This window comes from Eurosta solidaginis, chromosome 3, assembly GCF_040869045.1.
Source record: "Eurosta solidaginis isolate ZX-2024a chromosome 3, ASM4086904v1, whole genome shotgun sequence".
In the NCBI taxonomy this organism is placed as follows: Eukaryota; Metazoa; Arthropoda; class Insecta; order Diptera; family Tephritidae; genus Eurosta; species Eurosta solidaginis.
In genome coordinates, this window is record NC_090321.1 from 169909675 (window position 1) to 169922064 (window position 12390).

The following is a 12390-nucleotide window of genomic DNA, read 5'->3' on the forward strand; positions in this document are numbered from 1 at the left end:
GTTCTTTGTCAGGGTTTAGTTTAAGTTTTAGGAGCGTAGGGTAATCACCATGATCCTTATTACCATCGTAACCAAAATCGTTGTGAACGCCGGGATTATGGAAACTAATACCGTCTTCACCGTGAGAAAATGTGCTTCAAACATTTTACATAGTCACCAATATTATACGTTAATAAGAACTTTAGAAATGATCATAAAAATGGGTAAAATATAATCTGATTCAGAACTCTTTATTGCATTTTTATTTAACACTACAAATCTGTTAATTAATAAATAAATCCACATCCTATTTTCGCTTCCAAGCTTTATACCAATTTTTAATAGTTTTAAGACTTTGTTCAGCATCTAGCTTCGTATCACCTTTTAACTCAAACACAATTTCAGGTTTATAGGATTCCCGAGCCTCTTCCAGCACAGTGCCAAAAATTTCGCATTCAAGATTTGACTTGAGTTTCTTTTCATTATAACCACGCTCCTTCAGACGGTCAAACAGTTCTGTATTCGAGCATGTAATAACAAAAACAGCTTGGAACCAACGCTCTGGAAAGAAATCACATCCATGATATTCGACAATATTTCCACCTTCTTGCATAAGTGGTTCCAAATGATCCATGAGCTAAGAAAGGTAGCAGTATTAATGGTTTTATTTAAGAGTTTATTTGTAATTTTAAAATATGCCAAAATACCTTCATACCTTATCCTCGTCAAGTATGGGACAGTCGTACTCCTGGTCATATTCTTCAATAAATTTATGTTCCTTTGCTATTTTAGAACAATCCAACCAATTGAGTTTCATGTGCTCTGCTAGTCTTTGACATAAGTATGATTTTCCTACACCTGGGGTGCCTAATAGAAATGAGCTAGATACAGATATAAGCATTGCCCTCATATGCGAGTTTGTCCCACCGGCCATAAACGCTCGTTTTATAAAACTTTACCAAGGAGAATAGAATTAACAAGAGGTGTCAGTTTGTTATTATTTGTAATGTACCAACTTGGCGAGTATTAGAAAATTACCTTCTACACATTTTTAAGAAGTTTCTATTAACACATACATATTGTGATATTTGGAGAGAATGAAATGTTTAATTAAAACAATTCCTTAAAACAAACAAAAATGCCTCATGAAAATGTGTAGAAGCAATTTAAAATTACCCCGCAAATGATGAGACATTTCAAATGTATTTCGCAAAAAGTACGAACTGAGGCCTCCTGTTATTTCTGTTCTCTTTGACTCAACATTTCTCTAACATCTATAACAAAAAACTTTACCTGTAATTAATATATTTGGTTTCTCGTCTGTCGAGGTCATTTTGTATATTCAATAACAAACAAAAATATGTATTTTGGCAAAACTCGTGTTTTTGTTTTCGTAAAAAATTTAGCAAGGCGAATTTTAGTAAATGTCAGGGAGAATTCGCCACGCTTATAAAGGTGTAAACGAAAACTAAATGACATTCACAGTATTGCCAACCGAGCTTTTTTTATTACTTAGTGGTTCAGCTACGACCCTACAAGACAGGTACCCGTTCCCTAATCGATTACTTAATCGTCATCAATAACTTGTTCACCAATTATCGTCTTAATGACTTTTACATTGCTGTCGTGAAAAAGGTAACGCATGTGCTCTCTCAAAATAGTGTACGTGTGACTCTCTTTCTCGCTCTTACCTATTGTGTTTTCGACATTCCTTCTCGCTCGATGTTATTTACATTTTTAAGTTACTTCATCAGTTATGTTTTCGTTATCGCTAACCAAAACATATGCAACAACAACAACACGGGTAACTGACCTATCGGTTACCCGTATCGGTTACCTTCTGTCAATTCGCTTTTTATATGAATGAAACGCGTCCTTTTTGTTTAAATAATATTTAATTCATAAATAATGCATGTTTAAAATAGTTTTTACATTTAAAATCATGTCCTATTATTCTAGTAATATTTACATATTTGCATTTTTATATTCATAAACTATATAAATACACTATTCATGCGGTGGTGGTGTTGCTCATTATCAGTTTACAGTCATATTAGTTTGGTAGGTATAGTAAGATCAGACGTAGCGGAATATAGGCAGCATGTCAGGAGCATCACCAGAATCCAAATAAGCACTGTAATTAATTTCGTCATTATAAATAACTTGTAGATGCCACATAGGTGTAACCATACTCTGAGGATATTTCCGTTCAGATCTTGTAGTGTACAACGAGCAAACTTTTCATAAACATGCACACGTAAACTTGTATTTGTTCTAAATTCTTCACCACATTCGAAAAGAGATGTTCTTTCATCCATTGTTTTCTCATGTTCCTGTGTTTGCGTAGGTACCATTGTGATGCAAGTTCTTGATTACAATATGGACAAACAGTTAATTCTAGACTTTTCGTTGTTACATCAATTGTTTCAGCGTGTTGTGCATGTATACTAAAATTCATACTTGAATGTGCTTTAGTCCCAATGGCATAATTTACATTTTAAATACTGACTATTGGGCATATGAGAAATCTCATGGTCCAATAATTTGTTGAAGCTTGGTGTAGCTGTATGAAAATCCCACAATTTTTAAATTGTAAATGTTCTAGCTTCTCTAGACGATGCATAAAGTAGAATGACGTTGGCTATCTTCACCTGGTATATATTGATATTCGGACGAATAAACAAATGGACCACTTATAATTGCACACCTCAAGTGCATTCGCATACATATGTTGCATATGTGAAACATATAACGATGTACCAGTGGCTTTTTATGCAGCTGACGCTGGATGAAGCATTGGATTTTGTGTTGCAAAGTAGGCGACATATGTTGCTGTTGATGGATGCGCATATTGCGAATATGTTGGTGGTTCACTTGTCATTAATTGATTAGAAGTTTCAATTTGTTGCGATTCTTGTTGTTGCTGCTGGCTGTTGTTGTTGTTGTTGTTGTAGCGATTAGTTACTCCCCGAAGGCATTGGGGAGTGTTATCGATGTGATGGTCCTTTGTCGGATACAGACAACAGAAACAATTGCTGCTGGCTGCTGATGTGGTGTTAACGTCTGTTGTACAAAATTTATTGTTGGTGTTGTTATGGTGCTGGAAAGCCTTCCGGTATTGAAAGTCGTTGATTAGTGTAATCTCCACGTAGTGAACTACTCCCACGGCCGCGTCCCCGGTAACTATTACATTTGAAGGCCCTTAAGTTACAGGCATAGTTGACATCGCTTACATAACCGGTTGACTCTAAAGTAAAAACCAAAACAAAATATTAGAATCAGTGTTAATGAATAACATGTTTAAAGTAAGCTCTTACAACAACGTGATTGGCGGCTACATCCTGGAGTGCAGGATAGTGGTTCACTAGTCATTAATTGATTAGAAGTTTCAACTTGTTGCGATTCTTGTTGTTGCTGCTGGCTGATGATGTGGTGTTAACGTTTGTTGTACAATTTATTCGGGTGATTGCACATATTGTTGGTGTGTTATGGTGCTGGAAAACCTTCCGATATTGAAAGTCCTTGATTAGTGTAATCCCCACGTAGTGAACTACTCCTGTGACCGCGTCCGCGGTAACTATTACATCTGAAGGCGCTTAAGTTACAGGCATAGCTGACATCGCTTATATAACAGGTTGACTCTAAAGTAAAAACCAAAACAAAATATTAGAATCAGTGTTTATGAATAACATATTTAAAATAAGCTCTTACAACAACGTGATCGGTGGCTACATCCCCGTGAAACTAGTGTGGTGTTCCTCCTTGTATAAACGTAGATACTGTATGTGCTCAACCGTGCAGTTTTCTTCTAATTTGAGCAAATGTATGTTCTTACAGCCACAGCTGGAATATTTGGGATATTTCTATCCTCACATCGTCAAAATCAAGTTACCTAGAATGAAAAAGAAACTCATATCAGTAAGAATAGATTAAATAATAATATATTATAGAGCTGGTTACGTTGGATAATAGCTGACGGGTAGTTTCGCTTGGGTCGCCGATGTTGTGCATTATTCGCGTTAGGGTTCCACTAACTCTAGAAACTTTGTCCCACACCGCCCTGAAGTGCTCCCTAAAAGTTAGTTTTGAGTCAATGATTACTCCTAGATATTTCAAGGAGGGCTTTGAATTTATTTGATAATCTCTTATGGTTAGGACCAACTCATCCACAGTCCGCTTTGAGCTCATCAGAACCACTTCTGTCTTATTGCTAGCCATCTCCAGCCCCGTGTTCGTCAACCACTCCTTTATTCTTCCCACGGCGTCATTACATAATGCTTGGAGCAGATCAAGTTTCTTGGCCACTGCTACTACGACAATATCATCTGCATAGCCGACAATTTCCGTGCCTCCGGGAAGGTCGATTTCTAGCACCCCGCCATACATCGCATTCCAAAGAGTTGGACCTAGAACAGATCCCTGAGGGACACCGCCCGTAGTGTTGTGCTTTCTTAGTCCCTCATCTGTATCAAAAGGGAGTACTTTGTCGCTTAAATAGCTACAAATTATTCGGAGCAGGTACGGAACTTGTCTTGGGACACCCAAAGTGCACTCACGCTTCTCATGGCTCCAGCGGGTTAGCGGCTTCCTAGAACTTAAGCCACTTGCTGCTTCTAGATCTGACATCTGTCAGCTGGAGTCTTAGCCCGGCAAGCGCAGGGCACGAGCACAGAATGAAATCGATCTTTTCCTCCTCCAACTCGCACTTCCTACATCTGCTATCACTGACCAAGCCTAATTTAAAGGCATGTGACGCCAGAAGGCAGTATCCAGTAAGAATACCCGTCATGAGTCTAGTCTACAGTTTAATGATAATAAAAATATAAGAATCTGTGTTTATGAATAACATATTTTAATTAATCTCTTACAACAACCTGATCGGTGGCTACATCGCCATGTAGGTAGTGTGGTGTTCCACCTTGTATAAACGTAGGTACTGTATGTGCTCAACCGTGCAAATTGACATTAGCAGTAACATTATTTACATAAACATAGCTTGGTATTTGTGAAGGCCTCAATATAGCATACATTGGTCCAGTTCGGTGTGCACCAGCCACTGGTACAAACACTTTTGAATGCATAGCTTTCATATAGGATGGATGTCCAGCAGTGCTCCGGTTGTGCCAATATGTAATGGGCTGCTCCGTCTCTTGGTACGGCTGTATAGGTATAGGCGGGTGCAATGTATTACTAGGCTCAAGATCGGAAGGTACATAGATGGCTCGAAGACGCCAGAGGGGATTGGAGCCAGAGTTTTCGGACCCAGAACCAAAATATCAGTAACTCTAAAAGCACATCCGAGCATTTTCGAGCGGAAGTATTCGCCATAAGTTAGTGCGCTAAGCTGAACCTTCAGCGCTGATACCCCAAAGAAACAATTGCCATACTCAGTCAGGCAGTCAGGTTCCACTAAAGGCACTTGCGGCGTTCGAAATAAAGTCAGCACTTGTCCTTCAGTGCGTAGAAAAGCTGAATCAATTAGGAGCACACAACGTAGTACTGTTGGCATGGGTCCTAGGCCACAGGGGAGTGGAGGGCAATGAGCAGGCGGACTCCATGTTTAATTTGTTGCGTCTCTCCCACAAATTGTCAACCCCCCAGCAGATCCTTGCAGCGGGTCTGCGCCATACTCTCCTCTTCCGGGAAGGTATCGACCCCAATCCGGGTCCTTCTCCTGACCCCAGTACTGAGAAATGGGTTTGCTGCGTTTGCCGGAAAAGAATCTTTTTATGACGGTCATATATATAAGGGCCTGAAATATTTCAATGAACTTCCTAATCACATAAAAAGTAGTAATAACTTCAATACTTTTAAAAAAAGTTTATTGGAGCATTGTAAAACCCTTCCAATAAGATAGTTTTTTTTTCTTTTATTTTTTTACATGATATACCGATACTGGAGCGCGAAAAGGGAATGGTACAGGGATGCACCTTAACGTTAAGCTAATCGTTTATCAAAAAATTTCCACCGTTTCCGTTGAAACACTTCGAAATATTATCGATAAAGAAATTATCAAGATAAATTGTATCTCGTTTTTAACCGAAACGAAAAGCTTTCGTTAACGTTAAAAACGTTAACGAAAACGTGATACTTTATGTTTGAATTGTGCTGGCAATGCTATAGCCATGGTGAAGCCGTAAGGTGGCAACAACGAGCGCACATACACACACAAACTCTATGTAATTTGTTTGTGTAATTCGTTGGTGGTAATGTCAAAAATACTCTGAGAAATGTTCGTACTGTCAAAATTCATGAGAAAAGTTGCAATCAGCTTGGATAATGCTTTCACCTTTAATGACTCCGCAATCAATCAGCTTTGCCAGCATAGTTTGAAATTAATAATCAACATAAACGATTTGATTTCGTTTTGATATGGCAGAAAACGAAACGAAATCATTTCGTTAATTTGACGATCTTAACGTTAATAAACGAAACGAAATGACTTCGTTTCGTTTATTAACGTTGATTATCGTAACGAAATGATATCGTTTCGTTGGTTAAGCATGCCTGGAATGGTAATAATGGTAGCAGCAAAATACAATGCATCCGGCCCTAAGGAAAAGAAAATCGGTCGCCACCTGTAACTCCAGACAGTTCCAACAACTAATTTCGCTGGAATTCGGTATTTCCAGCTGGTATTTACTGTTGCTGATCGGAATCATTCGCATTCCGACAGCATAAATATAACAATAAAATTATATAATGTGTAACAAAATTAACGAAAATAAGGCCAAATAAAAGTTGGAGCAAGGGGGATTGGAAACACGTCCTTTTCAACCTCCCATTATATGTTGAGCTGTGCTAATCGGAATCTTCATGCATTCCGACAGCGTCTTTACTAAACAAAGTTGAGGGGTGATTGGATACACTTATTTTCAATTTCCAACATCCAAAGACATGTTTAGCTTCATTGATCGGAGACTAATACATTCCGAAAGCTTAAAATACACATATAATTGAAAAATATAAGTTCCAAATTTTGTTGCCTTAAGCTGGGAGCACTGGAGGATTGGAAACGCGTCCTTTCCAACCTTCCTTTAATGAGTGGCTCCCAGACTCGTCCCTCTGTCACGCTAGTAAATATGCTGATCGGAATCACATGGCATTCCAACAGCATATTCAATAGAAATAAGTGATTATAACAATGAACTGTACTTAGTAGTTTAAGTTTTGGGCCTAAACAGCCGTAATAATAAATAAATTAAATTAAAAAAATAAATACTCTTGTCAGTGTTTCACGTGCAAGGGATGGTTGCATCGGACAGGTTGCTCTGGGCTAGATTCCAAAATCCAGCGTCCTCGTAACTTTTATAAATCTTTTGTGGCTCTTGTTGTTCACGGCCTCATTACATTATGAGGAAATACGGCACCTGAGAACACAGCCGTTTGAAGCTAAAAAACACAAGCATGTCTTCAGTGAACTCCACAAACAGGCGTCGGACCTCTATGCCGGTGATTCCTGTACTCAAAGAACAAAACTAGCAGAGGAGGAACGCACTCTCCCTAGGGAAACGAGAGTAGTCACTCTAGCCCAACTTCGAGCTGGATAACGTAACAGGTTAAACTCTTACCTATCCACAATCAACCCCGACATACAAAACATTGTCCTGCTTGTAATGTGTCCCCACATGTCACCAACCATCTCTTTAACTTTATTGTGCAACCAACGCCTCTAACACTCCTCTCATTATGGCCCACCCCTGTTGAAACAGAAAGTTTCTTTGGACTCCCGTTAGAGGACATTGATGACAATTTGTGATCGGTCGCACCTATTGGATGGGGCGAAGCACTGCTACTACAACAACAACAGGCGGACAACACGGTAAGAGAGGCAGCAACTGCATGACCCATCGATCCCGAGCCGTTCCTGCCAGTTGGCCAACAGGGGCATCTATTAGTAGAAGAAAGGGAAATAGGGAAGAACACTGGCGCAATATGCCAGGCCTGAGTCAATCTAAGTTACTGTTAGGGGGTTACAGGACAACTCGATATAGGGCATTAATAGGCCTCTCAAAAAGATAACCTAAGAACCCCAACGGCTATTCTTAGAAGACACTGTAGACTGAACAGTCACATGCAAAAGCTGGGTATAGTATCGAACAACACATACCGATTTTGTGATGGATCAGCAGACGGTGGACCATATCCTTCTAGATTGCGGCGCAATTTCAAGACGTAGGGCTAAGTTTATGGACTCACCATGGCCAGAGCATTCCCACATTTAATCCCTCAAGCAAAGAACACTGCTGGGGTTCATCAAGGAAGTCGGCTAGGATGAGGTGCTGTGAAGGAGATGTGCAAGTCACTGTGCAATCCTCAATAAATGATCTATCTATCTACGTTCCGGTAACAAGCACCATTGTGGTACTAGCCCCACCATCTCGGGAACTATTGATATGACTACATTAAACCTTCTAGGGATTGAATATTAATAATGCCGGCAATGCGAAAGTCTGCTAAAATGCACCATTCTCCATGGAATGCTCGATATATAACTTTCCACGTTTTGAAACAGTGATGAAAAGAGCAAAAATTACAATAATTTTAACTGGCTGTGGGTAGTAAGGTGTTGATGTCCTCTCTTAACGCAATGTAATGACAACTACGATGCAGGGAAAATGACAAAAATCTTGCAAATCTACTGATAATAATTCATTTTTCCTCCCCTTCTATGCAGTTCTATGCATACATACATATGTATTTTTCTCTCCAAATGCTAATTAAAAAAATTAATTGGTTTTCACATGAACTTCGACCTCTGTCGTATTTGCATTCTTCAGTTGATTATCAAAACAAAGCATGACAAATTATCACTTAAAAATTCATACATGTTGCTTATATATTTAATATGGTAGCCAATTTACTTACACTTTCTGGTGCGATGATTCCTGGACAATCGGGCCTGACTAGACGCGATTTTTTTTGCCTTAAGAGAGCGTGCTTAACGCGAACCCTATCATGTTATGGCACAACTTTGGTGATACAAAAAATCAAAGACATTTCTGCTTCTAATGCTTCTAGGATAGCAGCAGCAGCTCCCGGTGGCACCACATAAATAACAGTTGCAGGCCGATCAGTTGCCTTTTTTGCTCCGGCTACCTATTCAATTTTAATTCACATTACATTATCTACTATTGCAATTTTTAATCACTACAAATCAATATAAATTACCGAAGCAAATACTGGCAAACCAAGATGCGTAGTTCCACCCTTTTTTAGGGAAATACATCCAACCAGTTTGGTACCGTATTCCAAAGCATGTTGCTTGTAAAGTACCTTGTTTTTGTAGATTTCCTTTGATTTTGGCATATTCTGAGCTGAATCGCAACCCGGCGGAGATGCTATCTATTAGAATAATATAACATTTTTTTTATTATTTAAAAATGCACATACGTATGAATGAAAATCAGAAAGTAAATAATGTTGTTGTTGTTGTAGCGATAAGGACACTCCCGTTATCGACTTTGGTGGTCCTTTGCCGGATGCAGATCGGGTACGTTCCGGGAACCATTAAGGTACTAGCCCGACCATATCGGGAGCGATTTAGTTGACATAAAACCTTGTAGGCCATCCCGTCGATGCTATACAACTTAATATGGTAACGATTTAAAAGACGGTGCACAACCCAATTTTTATCAAAAATTATCAAACGTGGAATCAAAAGGCGCGCCTCGAGCTCCGTTTTTATTATTATTTGATATTTTTAAATTAGGTGGTGTACCGTCTTGTAAAACTTTACCCTTAATATTATTTTGGGCGAAGGCCGCCAACGCAAAAAGATGGTCTCTGCAGCAATATTCTTAATTTCCGTCACATGTCACAACTCAAATTAACTTAATGTTATTTTGGGCGAAGGTCGCCAACGCAAAAAGGTGTTCTCTGCAAAAAAATTTTTAATTTCCGTCACATGTCACAACTAAAAGCACAAGATATTTTTCGTTGTAAACAATTTATATTTTTTTTGCGTTCAATTTTTCCGGAATAATTAATGAACTGTCATTTCGATGACAGCATGAAACGTCGATGTGTTAGTGGAGAGCGAAAAAAGCTTTGAATGTGTGGGTGAACTAGTTACCTCCGTCTTGTAGGGGAGTAAATATGGAAGTAGTGATTTCGGAGAAAATTAGTGAAAATGTAATGATGAAATGCATGATATTCTCAATGCAGTTTTGGAACGGATATAATATTGTATATTGTTATTAATAATACCTCGCCAGAGAAGTATAACTTTCAAGAATTGTTTTATAGTATTTATTATTGCAAATACTGTCATTTGGTGAATTCGCAACTAATACATGTGAAACTAAAATTGATATTAGCTGTGTTTTTTTTACATATATAGACGTTTACGCTTAAACTTTATATGGACTGCTAAGAGTCAAACTTTAAATACACCTCTGAAATTGCTGCGCACAAAATGTGTCCTACTAAAGGGCGAATTAATGGTGACTTATAACCATAAATCCATAACCAGATAAAACAGCTGATCGAACCTACCTTAAGGAAATCAATGTAATCGAGTTAGCGTTATGGTATGGCACCATTAATCGATTACATTGATTTCCATAACGTAGGTTCGATCAGCTGTTTTATCTGGTTATGGCTTTATGGTTATAAGTCACCATTAATTCGGCCTTTAAGCTGCAGACATTGGTGCTTTATCGGTAACCGTATCGGTAACCTTATAACAGCTGATTCGACCAACCTTATGGGAATCAATGCAATCGATTATTGGTGCCGCTAAGGTCGTAACCGTATCGTCGCAAACCAATTGGCTTTTGGTTTACCGTCGTAACGATAAACAGCTGATTACGTTAGGGATACGACTACAGCGATACGCCAAACGGCACCAATGACTCGGCTTTAAATTTCAATACGCATTATATTCAGATGAAATATGTGTCTATGTTTCACCTCTAAAACTGGTGTGTATCCACTACTCATCGCAACAGATTCAGCTATATGTTATACACAGAGCTGTAAAACTGTGCATTCATTTGAAATTTTAAATCATTGATTTAAGAATGCTTTCTCTTCATTCATTCATTCCTTGCTAAGGAATGTGGCTTGAAAGTCTACCCATTCTTCATTCAGTAGTGGAAAAAAAAGAATGCACTCCTTAACTCTTCGAGGAAAGAATGAAGTAATTGAATGAAACACAAACATTTTTCAACACAGAATAAGCATTCTGATGAATGCAGCCTTTGCTGAGTTTGCACACATTTTTCTAGTACCAATCAATTATGAAAATTGTCGTACATACACAAAACCCGCTCAAATATCACATGGTTGCATTTAATTAAAGCCACTTCAAAATATCAACACAAAAATTTAATTATTGTCCGTGATGACCAGTTTTTTCCATATTTAAATGACAATAAAGTACGAAGAAGTTAACTGGAAAAGTATTCATATTGAAATTTTCCTAAAAATTTAATAATAAAAAAAGCAAATTACAAATATTTCAACATCTATGTTCCGAAAATTGTCATCGTTATAAATGAGTGTTACCAATGTGCCATATCAACGGCTGGCATTAAAAAGTACTAGCCTACATTTGCACGGCCTCAATTGGTGATTCAACAATTGAAGAAAAGGCAATACATTATAAAAGCTCTCAAGTTCCTCCATATATTCTTCCTAGCGGTATATGGTCAAATAGATACAATCTATACTGGTTTGTGAGTTTGCAAATTGCAATAGCAATATCATATTTTCTAAGAAAAATATTCTTATAAACACAATAGTTTGTAATTACAGCCTTTTAAAGTAGGCTCTATAGGTAGTTGCAGCCTTTTTGATAGCAAGGAAATTAACTTTGAATACAAATCTGCTCAAGTAAGATAGAATTCAATGGAAATAGACATATGTTTATCGAAATTCTCGGAATTAGGAAGCTTTGACTTAAATTCAAGTATCTGTTTTTGTTATGTTATCGAAAAAAAATATCCACAATTTACTCTATTTGGTCAATGCACAATGTTTTCATCATAGTGTACCAATACAAGTGTGTTCACTAAGCGATAAACGTCAAAACTACAAACAGCCTCGCTCACCTGATGGAAATCTCAGGTCTAGAGTCGCATTTTTGGTCTCAACGACAACATTTTTGACTACCAATCGTATCGACTTTTTCAATTTTTCAATCATTCGGCGCACTCGGTAATGGTATCCATTTTGAATTCGCTGTCATTCCGAATCCAGCGAGTGCCTGTCAGAATGCTTGACAGATAAGTCAACACACTTGTACTTGTACACTATGGTTTTCATTTACAACAATAGCAAGTAGTAACATTTTGACATATAGCAAGAAAGCAATAGATTGTCTTTGCGAAGTTTCAGCCAAATTCGACTATATCTTCATGTCTTTTGAATACTTTATATAATCAAGAGCCCTATGGTTTTATGTAA

The 12390-nt window shown here is 38.0% G+C and overlaps 1 protein-coding gene and 1 long non-coding RNA gene across 4 annotated transcripts; both read right to left on the reverse strand.

Annotated features, from left to right (window-relative positions):
* Window positions 1-204: 204 nt before the first annotated feature.
* Window positions 205-1433, reverse strand: Ak6 (adenylate kinase isoenzyme 6). 3 transcript variants are annotated; one of them, XM_067777789.1, is made up of 3 exons: window positions 1273-1433; window positions 695-846; window positions 205-616 (listed from the first exon to the last, which is right to left on the reverse strand). In XM_067777789.1, exons 1-3 carry the CDS (start codon window positions 1310-1312, stop codon window positions 287-289), a joined length of 522 nt encoding a protein of 173 aa, XP_067633890.1. In that variant the 5' UTR covers window positions 1313-1433; the 3' UTR covers window positions 205-286. The 3 variants fall into 3 exon arrangements, with proteins under 3 accessions (XP_067633890.1, XP_067633889.1, XP_067633887.1); XM_067777788.1 differs by having other exon boundaries at window positions 695-932; window positions 1273-1412; XM_067777786.1 differs by lacking the exon at window positions 1273-1433 and adding an exon at window positions 1018-1228 and having other exon boundaries at window positions 695-932.
* Window positions 1434-1863: 430 nt separating this feature from the next.
* LOC137246778 (uncharacterized) lies at window positions 1864-9969 on the reverse strand. The gene is made up of 6 exons (XR_010951694.1): window positions 9719-9969; window positions 9151-9324; window positions 8848-9078; window positions 3691-3871; window positions 3297-3620; window positions 1864-3226 (listed from the first exon to the last, which is right to left on the reverse strand). It is a non-coding gene; the product is annotated as an uncharacterized lncRNA (long non-coding RNA).
* Window positions 9970-12390: the final 2421 nt, after the last annotated feature.